This window comes from Maniola hyperantus, chromosome 18 (genome assembly GCF_902806685.2).
Source record: "Maniola hyperantus chromosome 18, iAphHyp1.2, whole genome shotgun sequence".
NCBI lineage: Eukaryota > Metazoa > Arthropoda > Insecta > Lepidoptera > Nymphalidae > Maniola > Maniola hyperantus.
In genome coordinates this window covers 1,685,387-1,701,397 of record NC_048553.1, presented here as the reverse complement: position 1 = coordinate 1,701,397, position 16,011 = coordinate 1,685,387, and the positions used below count along the sequence as shown (strand labels likewise).

At 37.0% G+C, this 16,011-nt stretch overlaps 1 protein-coding gene across 1 annotated transcript in view; it reads left to right on the top strand.

Annotated features, from left to right (window-relative positions):
- hth (Meis homeobox homothorax) overlaps nt 1-16,011 on the top strand; it is a 527,706-nt gene that overhangs the window by 102,360 nt on the left and 409,335 nt on the right. The window contains exon 5 of the mRNA XM_034978385.2: nt 6,038-6,088. Coding sequence (XP_034834276.1) covers nt 6,038-6,088 — 51 coding nt within the window. The remainder of the gene's footprint in view (nt 1-6,037; nt 6,089-16,011) is intronic.

Sequence of the window (16,011 nt, the reverse complement as noted above, 5' to 3'; positions counted from 1 at the left end):
TAGATGACTGAAGAAGCATATTTCCGGTTCCCTTCTCGATGTTGCTCATAATTTCCTCAATAAACTGTTGTGACAAGGTAGAAGGGAAAAAATAGACAAAAACGTGTTTTGTGTGGGCTTGGGATCATAAAACTAATAACAGTTTGTTTTAGTTTAAATATCTAATAGTGGAAAACCAACAGCAGTCATTTATTGACCCATTTGGGCCAGAGCGGATTGGTTACGGCGCTAGGGTTACCATGATTTTTGAAATTAAAATTCGCCAGTTGACAGACGTAGAAACGGCGGCAACCCAAAGTCACGACGGGTCTCGTCGTGACCACGACCCTTGCAATCAGTGGCGTGCACAGGAGTTCAAGCCAGGGTGTGCATTTAGGTATGAACTTATTTTACGGCAGGTTATAATGAAAAATAAGCATTGATTTATTACAATAAGGGTAAGCAGTGCGTTTATGCTTCTATGAGCTGCACGCCACTGCTTGCAATTGGGTTAAATATCGACAAATAAAAACATCAAATTAATCGCGGTATGTACCCGTTATCTACATTAAAATATGTTGTAAAAGCACGAAATAAGCTTAAAATCATTAGTCTCTCAACAAGTTCAAAGTTTTCATAATACCTACGTGAACTTATTGAAAAATCCTATTACAATGTAAAGGATTATTTAAATGATAAGAAAGCTTGAGAATGAGTTGCTTAACAGCTTTGTGAGGTTTAAATGATTTTGTAAAGTGGTGATAGTAAATAGAATACCCGGCTGAGTTTGATGTGGGATCTTCTCAGACTTGGGCGCGTTTGATACCGACATGAACTCTAAAAACATTACACTTCTTTTTTTAGGGCAGTCGTGTAAAAGTAGTCTATGGCGGCAGTATTATAAAAAATATTCTAATCGCTAAAGGAACTGTCCTAGTCCTTTGCAAAACACACTAGAAACTCATATAATATTATGGTCCCCACGATACAGGTTACTTAGTGTGGAGACTGGAGACTACTAGTAAACGAAACCGTTATAAACTTTTTTGTAAATAAAGATATTTTATTTATTTTTATTTTAGTCCATAAAGATGGTATCACACAGTCACCATAGCCACATAGGCTAGTGTTTGCGCACGTCACATCTGTGTTTGATCAGTCACTTGGAGGCGCTTCACACTTGACGCCGTTACGCGTCACCACACATGCAAGACAACTTCTTTGACAAGGTTTCTGAGGCTTATCGTTTTTTTTGGGTTCCGTACTTCAAAAGGAAAAACGGAACCCTTATAGGGTCACTTCGTTGTCTGTCTGTCTGTCTGTCCATCGTATCTGTCAAGAAAACCTATAGGATACTTCCCCTTGAACTAGAACACAGAATTATGAAATTTGGTAAATCCGAAAACCGTCAATTTGTGGTTACATCACAAAAAAAAAAATTGCGTTCATGAACAAATAATTAGTATTTTGATATTTTCAATTCTCAAAGTTAGATAACTATATCAAGTGGGGTATCATATGAAAGGGTTTACCTGTACATTCTAAAACAGATTTGCATTTATTTTTATACATAATTGTTTTTGATTTATCGTGCAAAATGTCAAAAAATACGACTCTCGACACGTGGCAAGTGGCATTCTTGACTTGAAGGTACCCATATTCAAATTGGAGGGGGACACTGATGCAGGAAGGTGGAAGGGCGTTTCATATCTTAGCAGACTCCAAACTAGCTACTCGCGGGATGGAGTACCTATACGACTAGCGGGTTCCATATCGTGTGGACTTACTCGGGCCTCGGCAGTGAAAATAATAATGAATAGGCATTTTATAGGCAAGCGAGCTTCACCTTACGCTGCATCATGACTTGCCTGCTAGTCTGATTCCGAGCATTAATAGTCTTCTCGCCCTTTTCATTTAATTCTCTTCGTAGGTACATCGACATCCAGACGGTAGCGTGTTTAAGTGGCTTGTACCGCAAACAGATCGAGCGACTTTATAATGTTTATAGAAGATCCCTCGAACACCGCAAACATCTCTCTCAACCATAAACCCTTAACCTTTATTACCAGGGCTTAAGGACCATTAAAGAGATTCCAGCTTATGTTGTCTATGGCATTGTCAACATATTTTTATCTGCGCCTGTCAAGCGCCTGTGCAAACGAACGGGGGTGGTTCTAATTGATACTGCCTACTGCACATGTCATGGAGCCCTAGTACTTTAAAGTTTTATTAATTATAGTACAGTTGTTTAAATATTAATTAAATTTTACCTGTGGTCTCTGCAGTCTGCAGGTGTCCTGGGATAAAATCGAACATAGACCACCTATAAATTTAATTGTCTTTAGTTACAAATTACAATGCGATACATGATACTTTAAATTAATGAATACCTATAGTACGCGACAGTTCAAGATGGCAATCAGGGAGGCTCATGACAGGCTCTGCGCTAATCCGTTGCGGGCGAGCTCGGGTGACGTGCGGATGAGCGCCCCCTCTCCCCCCACCTCATACCCCGATTGCTATCTAAACCTGTCGCAGACTCTACCTAGTTTAGTAAAGTCTAGGGATAATGCGAGGATTCTAACGATACCCCCTACATGCAAATCGGTTTTGTCATTTGGAAGTTATGGTGGAACAAAGTCAAAGTCAAAGTCAGTTTTTTGGGCAGTTGTCTAACTAATAACGGTTATCCTGACGAAACTAATAAAATAAAAATATTATAAGTAATTTTATTCTTAACACTATAATTTTCTCCATTTTAAAAATACAAAAAAACTTAACAAATCCCATTCAGCTTCCGTTTTCCGGTATTTCAAACTCGATCTTGTCAAAACTAAATAATGTCTATTGATCAAAAAACTGAATCAGACATGGTGTAGGGTTGACACTCGCTTCTGTGTGCTTTAAATCTAAAATTGCGAGATGACTATGTCAAAAATAAATCATTTCATAATTAAAAAGAATCTTCCAAAATTCGTAAAAAAGTTTGCTCGCCATTTTAAATTATTGATTTAACTAAAAAAGTACGTCAAATAACGTCAAACGTTTATGACGTCACATCTATGTTCTTCATAAAAGCTCGCTTACTAAGCAAGCGTTTAGACGTTTATAAAAGTCATCATCCCTATTGCCCATTCAAATCCTGTAAAATAAACTTGGGAATTAGATAAATACTAGTACCAGTTTCAATAGGAATTTTTATGTTATTGTTGTTGCCTTTATATACTTACATTGGTTTTTATATTTCCGAGGAAACTCTTTGACTTTCAGTGATAAAAAGCAAACTACATAATATATCACGTCTCCACGTCTTTGACTATATTAATGCAAAAAATCACACTGACCTCTTGCCTCGTTGAGGCGTGATTGAGGGACAAATCAACGAACAAACACTTTCGCATTTATAATATTAGTATAACGCAGCATACAACAAACGTCGTTTTTTGACATAAAATCCATACTAATAAAATGCGAAAGTGTGTTTGTTTGCTTGTTCTTCCTTCACGCCCTAACTAAGCAACCAATCGACTTGTTTTTTTGGCATAGAGATAGTTGAAAGGACGGATAAATGTGAAAGTGTTTGTTTGTTGGTTTGTCCTTTAATCACGTCGCAACGGATCGACGTGATTTTTTGCATGGATATAGTTAAAGACCTGGAGCGTGACATAGGCTATTTTTTAGCCCGGAAAATCAAAGAGTTCCCAGGGGATTTTTAAAAACCTAAATCCACGCGGTCGAAGTCGCGAGCATCAGCTAGTTATTTTATATTTTTTGTTCAAAGTTGGTTAACAGGTGACAACCCTAAGTTAACAGGAGGAGGCGCACGTCGCGGCAATCAGAATCAAATCACGGACTATTAAAACCGCATCAACTCTTGAGATAGGTATCGATTCAGAACTTAGATTAGATGGCGATCTCGAGTGTGTGAATGAGCCTTTATGAGGCTTATTGTTCAGGTGTTATGGACTCGAAAGACAATACTACCCTCATTAATTTAAAAATCCTAATTGAGAACTTTCCATATTTTTCAATTTGGGTAATGGCTTCCCGTATATTATTAAATTAACCACAGTTCAAACGCAAAAAAGTACGCATAAAATGACTTCAAAATTTTATTTTTGCTTACAAAAGTAGCTAGATAATAATTAAATATTTATATTGGTTGACGTACGTCATATCCTTAACTAGCTCATCCATCCCGGCTTCGCTCGGGTAGAATTAAAAGCCGTTCTTAGTGGGGGGACTCCATCATCATCATCATCATGATCAACCGGCTCACTACAGAGTAGGTACGGGTCTCCTCTCAGAGTGAGAAGGGTTTTGGCCATAGTCTACCACGCTGGCCATGTGCGGATTGGTAGACTTCACACACCTTTGAGAACAATATGGAGAACTCTCAGGCATGCAGGTTTCCTCACGTTGTTTTCCTTCACCGTTAAAGCAAGTGATATTTAATTAATTAAAACGCACACAAATCCGAAAAGTTGAGGTGCATGCCCGGGATCGAACCCCCGACCTCCGATTAGAAGGCGGACGTCCTAACCACTAGGCTATCACAGCTTCTTCAGGGGGGACTCCATAGTCTGTTATAAACTAGGTAAATGCAAAACTCAATTTTATTAGCTCCAACGCAAAGGTTTGAACCGTACGTTAAAAATACATGAAATCAGTCATTTTTTTCTTTTTTTTGGTAGATTTTTTCCATAGTGGTTTATGCTGAACCTGACCATGAGTCAGTCAGTCAGTACCTAACAAGGCGAGCGTAATCACGACAAAGGTAAATGAGCAACAAAGGGCCTGAGTATAGCTGTGGTACCCCGCTGCGCTTTGGGATGGCCTTTATAAATGACATTATGGCACTTTTCAACTTATCCTGTTGGTATAATTATACCTACAAAAAGTAAGCTAAGGAAAATATTTTTTGATATGTTTCAAAAATATTGCGTGTCAAATTGAGAACCTCTTTTTTGAAGTCGGTTAAATAGAAGAGAATAGAATAGAATGTTTTTTTATTCATGTAAACTTTTTAAAAGTGCTTATGAATAGCCAGGTAGTTTTAATTTAAATATGTCTGACGAAGTATCAGATACGAATTTCTTGAATTTTTTGTCAGTCGCATATCTAGCGTACCTACATACTAAGTAAAGGTATACTAGCTGATACCCGCGACTACGTTCGCGTGGATTTAGTTTGTAAAAATCTCGAGGGAACTCTGATTTTCCTTAATAAAAGTAGCCTATGTCACTCTCATAACCATGCAAAAAATCGCGCCGATCCGTAGCTCTGTTGCGACGTGATTTAAGGACAAACCAACAATCCAACAAACAGACACACTTTCGCATTTATAATAATTTCATTAATGATGATAATAGTAGGTATTATTATACATATATTATATCTATGCCAAAAGTACCACCCATATTGAAAATCAAATCAAATCAAATCATTTATTTGCACGATTGCAGGTACAATGATGGTGTTACAGTGGTTTATTTACAGCTACAATCCGCCATACAGTGGGCATGCAAAATTTATTTTCTTATTATCTATTATTAATAAGCTATTTTATAACTTTTTTTTAGAATTATAATGTTCAACAGTCACATATCACATAATATAATATAATAGCACATGTCACATAATAATTATCTACCTGTAATATATTAACCAATAAATAATTTAAAAAAAATAGTCAATATAATATAATCACATCAAGTCAACTCTAATTAAAATACCTTAAGATTACTATTATTATTACTACATAATTATAAATTGTATAATATTTTATTCCTTGTATTCAAAAAATTCTTTAACGGAATAAAATGTTTTTGCGGTCAGCCATTCATACAGTTTTTTTTAAATGGTCCCAATGGTAAGGACTTGATGTGATTTGGCAATTTATTGAATACTTTAGTGCACATTCCAGTGAAATTTTTCATAAACAGAAAAGCTTTTCTTGAACGAGAATTTACTACTATTAGTCTATAGATGTTACTAGTGGTAGTAAAAGTTGTACAACCAATGTAATGCATTCTAAATCGACCTTCTTTCTTTACAGATGGTGCAAGCAATACAAGTCCTACGGTTTCACCTATTAGAATTAGAAAAAGTAAGTGTTTTTAATGTTTTATTTATATTTCTTTAAGGCAGAAGGGAATACATTTGCCGGCCGCCGAAGCCAACCGGTTCTTAAAGGAAAATATCACCTGACATTGTCCGGCGGTATCGATTCGATTATCCGAGGGCTCGGGTATCGATTTTGAATCGAGATAACGTATCGATCTCACACAACTGGCGCACGCACACTCTCGCAATGAGACGGAAATTTCTAAACTTCGATCGTTCCGAAATTTGTTGATGTGTAAACAACCACAGAGAATTCAACCTCAAGAGTATGCATATACAAGGTTTTGCATGAAAACAAAATCGTAAAATGTTGGCGGAGGACAGGGGAGAATGCTTTGTAATGATTGGTGGACTCAAAGGTCACGTAATCAAGATAATGTGCGGAATGAGGGTACCGAACGGCCGTGGGCCGACTTTTTATTCTGGAAAAGCAGTTTCCACGGGATTTAAAAAAAACCGGCCAAGTGCGAGTCAGGCTCGCGCAATGAGGGTTCTGTACTACAGTCGTATTTTTTTGACATTTTGCACGATAATTCAAAAACTATGATGCATAAAAATAAATAAAAATCTGTTTTTGAATGTACAGGTGAAGACCTTTCATATGATACCCCACTTGATATAGTCACTCTCTTCGAAAGTTGAAAATACTAATTATTAGTTCATGACCACAATTTAAATTTTTTTGTGTGATCTAACCCTAAATTCACGGTTTTTAGATTTATCCCCAAATGTCAGCTATAGGATCTACCTACCTGCCAAATTTCATGATTCTAGGTCAACGGGAAGTAGGTACCCTGTAGGTTTCTTGACAGACAGACAGACAGACAGACAGACAGACAGCAGACAGACAGACAGACAGACAGACAGACAGACAGACAGACAGACAGACAGACAGACAGACAGACAGACAGACAGAAAAACAGACATACAGACAGACAGACAACAAAGTGATCCTATAAGGGTTTCGTTTTTCCTTTTGAGATACGGAACCCTAAAAAAAACCTAAATCCACGCGGACGAAGTCGCGGGTATCATCTAGTAACATAATACGTTGGCTCAACTATAGCCGAACTAGTTTCGTAAAAAAAATTGACCATAATATTGACGAGTAGATTAATTCTGTGTTACGGCGACTCACGGTCGGATGAACATTTGAATTATATGACACTAATTAATATTATCATACATATAGGTAGTTGTGATGTGTACGTCTCGTTCGTTTAGAAATTGCCAAATATAATATGTTGTACCTCACAGACCTCCTATCGCCAAGCTATAGGCAGTTCCTTAGCATAAAAGTCGGCCCACGCCCGTTCGGTACCCTCATTCCGCACATTGTCTTGATTACGTGACCTTTGAGTCCACCAATCACAACAAAGCATTCTCCCCTGTCCCCCGCCAACATTTTACGATTTTGTTTTCATGCAAAACCTTGTATATGCATAGGTACTCTTGAGGTTTAATTTTATTATCTGTGGTTGTACCTACATATAGTTCACAAATCCACCTTCTGAAGCTACAACAAAAAAAAAGATGGGATCATCAACACTCTATCGCCAGCCCATTACTTCGTACGGGTCTCCTCTCAGGATGAGAGTTCTTCTCGGTAGGAACGGCATTCCGAACCAGTGGTAAATTAAAACTACCCGACTATTCGAAAGCGCTTGTAAAAAGTCTACTTGATTAAAAACATATTCTATTCTTCTACTCTATATTATTCTATTCTGTTCTTTTATTCTTCATAATTCACCACTAGCCAAGTGCGGATTGTCAGACTTTACAATTCTTGAGATCATTATGGAAAACTCCGAAAAGTTCGAGGTGCGTGCCCCGCATCGAATCCCCAACCTCCCGAGTAGAAGACGAATGCCTTAACCGGTAACCACTAGGCTATCACGGCTTTCAAGCAAAATTAACTTTGTTAGAAACTTCTAAATGATCGTCTCACACTTGCGATTTGGTCGCCGACAAAAACCGCGGAGTTCTCCGCGTTCCCGTTATACGACGAGTGTATAATGACGCGAGACGACAAGAACCGGACTGGTCTCCAATGGGTCGCCGAAATGGGCGATAAGGGCAAAAAGACACGAAATGCGAGCGCGCCCATTCACGGAGCGAATATCTGACAGACACCACGGACACCAAATTATGGCAAAAAAATTACGGCAGAAAGACAAGACGCTGTAGAATCCTAGTTTGTTTGACAGGTCTTTACTCAGAGGTGCATGCTCAGGATCGAACCCCTGACCTCTCGAGTAGGAGACAGACATCGCAACCACTAGGCTATAGCGGCTCTCAAGCAAAATTATCATGTTGGAAATTTCTAAGCGATCATCGCATAATCGTCGACGCGCGATTTGGTCACCGACAAAAACCGCGGAGTTCTCCGCGTTCCCGTTACACGCCGAGTGTATAATGACGAGAGACGACAAGAACCGGACTGGTCTCCAACGGGTCGCCGAAATGGGCGATAAGGGCAAAAAACACACGAAATGCGAGCGCGCCCATTCACGGCGTGGACACCTGACCGACACCGAATTTATGGTAAAAACCTGAGGACAGACAGACAAGACGAAGATAGCTGTAGTATCCGAGTTTGGTGATAAACACGCGGTTTGATTATACAATATTGCTATCTGTAATATATACAGATAGCATACAAATAACTGCTTTTAACTACCGATGAAAACAGAGGGTTATTATTATATTAATTTTAACGTGTGTAAAATGCGTAAAATTTGAGAAAGGACTTCCCAAGGACTTATCAAAAGCAGTGTCAAAAGTACAAGACAGTTGATACAATATAGAGCAAAATATAATATTGTGAGTCCTTTCTCAACGCACTATTATAATCCTCCAATTATAATATGCGTACCTTCAAGACTGAATAGGCAAGTGTGCACCATCTTAGGCTACATCATCACTTGCGACCAGGTCTGATTGCAGCCAAGCGCTAGTCTATAAATTAAAAAAAAATCTCTGTGAGGATTTTCAGCTGTTTTTTCAGCCGGTGGCGGTGTAGCACTCATCCAATTAATATTTACTTACATTTGTCTTAGGACTCGATACCGATTACAATGCAATGTTGTGGTAAACTTGACCTGTCAGGTGTGACTTAAATCACCTATTAATTTACACTTGTATAAGTCCCGCAAATTTCTAATGCGCGTGGTCGCCATTTTAATGACGTCAGCACTGGACATAAGTTTCGAGCTGATGGTATATATTTTTATTTCGGCTGACGTCAAAATGACGTCATTTCGATGTTAATGATACATGGTTCCAGCGCAATAGCAATTTGCGGGACTTATACTACGTACCTCTGTATTAGATTTGTTACGAAGCCCGTTCTGTAACCAGAAAATTTTCGAAAAAAGAATGCATAGGTAAAACGCAAAGAACAAAAGCTGCCTGTAACGAGATAACCCGAAATGCGATACGTCTACGAATCGCTGGCTGGAGGGCGAGATAAAGGCCATTTAAAAACGAATACGAATAAAAAAACAAAACATTCCAAATTCAAAATATCGAGCGGGAGCCGCGGGCCTGAGTCAAGGAACTTTAAGACGCAATGACTCCTTTAGTATGACCGCGGGATGTTATTATGTATTTATTGTTTTTAAAAATGGAACAGGATGAGATTGATTCGATAAATAACATATAAGTAGGTACGATACAGATGTACTAACTCTAGATAGACAAAGCTTATACATTCGTAGATATAAGATTCGTATTTCAACTAAGTACATATATGAAACTACATTAGAAACCCTTTCAAGTTAGCCCGCTTCCATCTATCACCAGGTGACATTGCAGTCAAGGGCTAACTGGTATCAGAATTTAAAAACCTATATTCCATGTAGGTACTCTACATAAGTAAATGATGTCTTGGTACCTACAATCATAGTTAATACAAACCTGTGTCTTTCAAAACAGTTTTTTTGATGCTCATATCCCATACATGTCGGCTTCTATCTTGTCTATGGTTTTTGTCGAAATAAAAGCATAGACAAAAAAGGAACGATGCCGTTAGCTGGATCCGTTTCCGCTCCACTACGCAACGTTCACAGGTGATGTTTTTTCGAAGCTTAAATAATAATTAAAAGTTTCATAAAAAACTCACATATCGAGCACAATAGGATCTATAGTATACTACTTTATGCACGCGACTTCCTCCGCGTGGCCTACACTTTCAAACCCTTATTTTAAGCCCTTAGGGATTGAATTTCCATAAATCCTTTCTTAGTGGATATCAAAGTCATAATCTCTATCTGTATGCCTTTCAGCACGATCCGTCCAGTAGTTTGAGCTTTGCTTTGATAGATCAGTCAGTCACCTTTTCCTTTCGTTCGTCCGTTCGTCCGTCTGTCTGTCTGTAACCAGTATCTCGTGAATGATAATAGGTAGAGACCTGAGTCAGCGATTCAGTTCAACGGTTGAACCGTTTACAATGTTACCCGTGATGACTAATAGAGCATCGACTCGTCGATTATTGTTGGACATGGGTGTTCGGTGTATCTTCATCGATTATCCTACCTAATAATGTACATAGAAAGAACTCGCTTAACATGCAGGATACACCAATTTAACGAACGCCGAAATTATTTCTACATTAAAATATCCAATAACGTTTTTGATTTATGCTTTTAATATTTTAAACATGGCCGCTGGCGGTCACATCGGGTTCGAAATTCGAATTGGGTCTTTTTACGTCGCGCGATCGCTGTGATTGGTCCCCACTGGCAGGATTTTTTATGTAGTCGCGACTGACTGTACCCTAATTACGTTATGTGGTCTGTGGACGTCCAGATTCCTGCGGTAATACCGCCTTTATTAGATTTATTCCTTTTTTATTTTGAAGACGACCCAAAAATAATTATTAAAGCTGCCCCTACATTAATGTAGAGATACTATATTTTTGACATTTTCCTTACAAGAATAGGAATTTCTTCAAATAATTATCACATACTAAGAGCCTACTAAATAAAATAAAACAATTTAAGTTAACTTATTTTTATTTATAAACGAGTAAAAATACAAAGTGAAGTCCCCACCCCAATCCTTCTAAAATGTAACCAAGCTTTAAAAAAAATTTCTCAAATCGATTCAGAAACCTCGGAGAAATTAAAATATTGGTGACTGAATGTATGTACATCTATGGGTATTACTTCGTTCATAAGAATAACACCGAGGTGTGTTATACACTAAAACGTTCCTAAAAATATATGAATTATGATAGTGAAAAATAATATCAAAATCGGTTCATTAGTTTTTGAGATAATTACGGCCATACATACATTCCTACACATAAACTTCTTTTTTTGTAGCTGGTTTAAAACCTAATTACAAGTTCCATTTTTGAAACAAGTTTTGGAATGCAGATTGCCAATTAAAAACTTGAAAAATCATCAGCGAAAAAAAAGTAGCACAGGTTTTTAGACATGTAAACTTACCTATTCAAAGGAATGCAATAATCGTTAACGAACCGAACTTTTATTTCATATTTTGTTCGTAACATAAACGTTATCTGTAACAGCGTGGCTAAGTGATTTACGATGTAGGTCAGATTTGTTAGTTTACGGGCTCCGAACCTGGGACCCTCGGGTTTACGACCCACTTTTATAACATAACAACGCACCGGCATTAACGCGTAGTGCGACATTATTTCCACTTACAATCTGTGGTTTCATTCATTAAAAACTTTATAGATGTAATGCGTCATCGTAAAAAAAATAAGCGAATGTTGTTAAAACATGTATTATTTCTGTATGTTTCTTGTCTATGCTTTTATTAATCACATCATATTTTCCTGGACGAGCCGTTCTAGGTTACGGAGAACTGTATTAGAGAGTCATGTTCAAAAATGGAATGAGAATAAAATTAAGCTATAAATCCATACCTGTTGTTTTTAACCGACTTCCAAAAAGGATGTGGTTCTCAATTCAAAATTACAGGCAAAGATCCAAATATACCTACCTAATATTGTACAGTAAAAATATCCATTTAAAAGACGTTATCTATTTAAAACAAATAACAATAAAAATCGGAACGCACAGAAAATATTTATCATAGTGAAGTGAGGTGCGAACCTATCGGGGCTCATTTAAATGCCGATTCAGGTTTTTAAATTAAAAAGAAATAAAAGGTACAAAAGGATAAAAAGGTATTCGATGGGCCCCGATCAGAATGTCGGGCGGTTTTTGCATCTGCCTCTATGCTTCGGTCATTTTATATGTAGTTATGTAAATAAAATGTAAACTAGCAGGATATACCTACATTGCTATACATAATACCTACTACATAAGTACTGAAAAGTATGAGAAATGGATGTTTGTCTAGTTTAAATGAATTTTTTTCTTGTTTAAATAAAAAAGGGTTGTAGGTACTTGTTTGCGAGAAAACTCGATCGCGCCGTTAGCTAATTGACCGTTAAAATTAAATTTTGGCAAATGTCATTGGTGCTATTTTTTAATTGGCATAACGGCTCTGGGTTTTAGCACTTTTGAGGCCTTGATCACTAGTCAGACCTAGATAGATAATGTATTTTATGAAAATATGAAAAGCGTCTCTCTTTCTTAGTTTAAAAGACCAGTTTACAGAAACACCTTTTTTATACACAAGGATGGATATACTTTTTTTAGGTCTCTAACATGTTTGAGTTCATTTTAAAGGTTTTGGTTTTTGGTAAATACACCCGATGATTGATTTGTTAAATTCTTAACAAACATACAAAAATGTATACCATTTTTAGTAGGTAGGTATGTCAGTAACACCTACGTTCTAATATACACACGTCCTAGTCACACCCACAGAGCATTAGCGCGGGAAGTGGCGTATTACAGACTATTATTTATTCTGTGGTATTACTGAAAAAAAAACCTTTTAATCGCGAAGCGACCGTGGCACACATTGCGAGCTGGTTTTGTACATCCCACGCTCTTGGCACTCCTCTTGGAGGAGTCCTCTTTAAAAATGCTTTAAAAATACCTGTATAATGGCACCCACCCGATACAAAAAAAGAATAATTTAAATTTGTAAATTGCAACTGGCAGGTCAAGTGGTTTGCGAAACAAAAAAAAATCTATTTTGAATTCGGAATTCGAATAGGATTTGTAATGGCATCCGAATCGCGGTTAAAAAAACTAGTATACCTACCTACTTATTTAAAGCTTCACAAATTGTAACTGGCAGGTCATGTGAGCTTCGTAAACAAAAAAGTTTCTATTTTAAATTTTCAAACTTCGAATTCGAAGAAGAATTATCAAAAAGACGAAACGGAACGTCAACGAACTGCCATTATATATCACGTTTCAAATTAAAAAAGTAAGAATTCGTTCAGAAACACACCATATCTCAATCCCGGTTCCAAATTTAAATTTCTGGAAAGAGTTTGATGTTCGTAACGATAATCGGGGCTCCGAGTCGGGGCCCGGAATGCCGTAATATCTCATTAAAGACATCAACAGTTTACTTAAATAATCGTATCGGGTGATCATATTCATGCGATTGTATCACCTATATTAGTTCATATTAAAGGTTATATTTCCGTAAAACTCAGGAGCGGTAGTAACGTTTAGGAATTAATGGGACAGCAATCCCAAATTTGGATATTGGAAGAGTTACGATGTCATCTTCGTCGCTTTCTCCAGGTTAAGAATAGATTGGACATCACATCGGTCACAAACGACGGATTATTTGAAATTTATTTCATTGCCATATATAGGTTTTTATTTATTTTATCGTCAAAACTTCAACCTTAGATTGTCTCTCATGATTAGGTACCTATAGATTTTTTAATAAAATTTGATTTTAAAGTGCTACCTACTGCGTTTCTAGTAAATAGTTACGTATCTCTACCTACTAATTAAATGGCTAGAATCCAGAGCCGTAACAAGTACATAATTCAAAATAATTATGAACAAAATGAAAACCTTTTAACCGTTACCATAGAAATAAGTGTAACGCGCTATCTGTGTTCAGATTATATTTTCTGATTTCTGAACGCATCGTTACATTATCAAGTTTTAGCGGAAACAGTTGACAGTCTATGCTCACGACCGCTAACACGCACCATTCAACATTTTGTGGTCATAAATATGGATTTCAACAGTTGTAAAATTCAAATTGGTACTAAACAAACCACAACAATCACCTGCTAGACGAAACACATGCTTTAAAAAAGTGAAATCTAAAATATACATTGAAATCTTGTTTGTTATAGACATGTTATAGATTGTTTAATGACAACATTTGACTCCTTTGGTGTGTCAAATATCTGTCTACTTACGAGCATGTGTGTCCTATAATATCTGTCTAAATTTATTGCTCGTCTGTATTTTATTATTTGACAGATTAGAGTCATTCAATCCTCATAGTACCTACGTACGTAAGTACTGACTACCGATTAATTACCAATCCGGTTATCGATATCAATCTTGTATGATTTGTAATCATTTTCCGATTCTATTTTCAATTTATTGTTTACCTACTAGCTTATGTTTGCGACTTCGTTCGCGTGGACTGCATACATTTCATACCCCTATTTCCTATTTCTCTCCCTCTTAGGGGTTCAATTTTCATAAATCCTTTCATAGCGGATACCTAGGTACGTCATATTAATAGGCAATAGCTATCTGCAGGCCAAATTTCAGCCCGACCCGTCCAGTAATTTGAACTGTGCATTGATAGATCACTCAGTCAGTCAGTTAGTCAGTAAACTTATCTTCTTTTATATTTCGACTAGCTGCTGCCCGCGACTTCATCCGTGTGGATTTAGGTTTTTCGAAATCCCGTGGGAACTCTTTGATTTTTGGGAGTAAAATATTGCCTATGCCACTCGCCAGGTCTTTTACTTCATCCATACAAAAAATCACGCCGTTGCTTTGTTGCAGCGTTTTTGAAGGACAAATCAACAAACAAACACACTTTATCTATTAGCTGTAGCGCTGCATGTGACAGATAGGTATGTGAACAAGAAGCCCGTATGACATTAAATTCTTGACAGTTTCGTGAACACGCTACTGTCAATAAATACGTAGGTTGACAGGTCAATGACAGAACTAGGTATATGGGGAGATACACTTATGATTTGAGAAAAACTTGTCGATCAGGAATTAGTAATTACCATCCGATCCCAAAAGACATAATTAGCTGTCAACGGCGGGTAGCGTCGTTTCCGCTTCCGGCGATACGTTCTATTTTCAAATCCGCTAAGATGTTTTGAGTCCTGTTTTTTTTGTTAGATTTTTTCGTAATTCGAACGCAAGCCCACAGACTAAAGAAGAAAAGTAGATAGACATTACTTTTTCGAAAAATGAAATACTATCGGTCCAATTGGCTGATATTTGTATATGATAACGAGTAAACAGTACCTACATGTCATGTGCGATATTGTATTACCCTCATTCCTCTATGTTATCAAAATTGTGATCGTGCAGTATCTTTGTTAATTTTTCTTCTGTACATTTTATGAAAAAAAACAAGGCCTTTTCTTCACTTTTCCTAAGTACATATTTTACTTTTAGTCGTGAGATCTTGACCCTCGTAGCTTCAGTTTTAAGTTTACGTAATTAGTTATCACCATTACATCATTGTAATGCAAATTCAGCACAAATTCAGCCAATTTAGGTTTTTTTCCTACTTTTGAATTTGCTCAATATTATAACTTTATTATAAACTAGGATGAAAATAATAACGAACGCTGAAAATAATATTAAAATCCAACAAAGATTTACAAAGTTACAGGCATTTTAATTTTGGAGTGAGAGGGTCTTCTATCCCTTTCTCGCATAACGAAAATTTGTGTGAAACCGCACGAAGCTACAATATGGCTAGTGCCATATAGTGCCACAAGGTGTGACGTCAAAATGCTACATCGCTATCTTTGTCTAATCAGAAATATTTAAA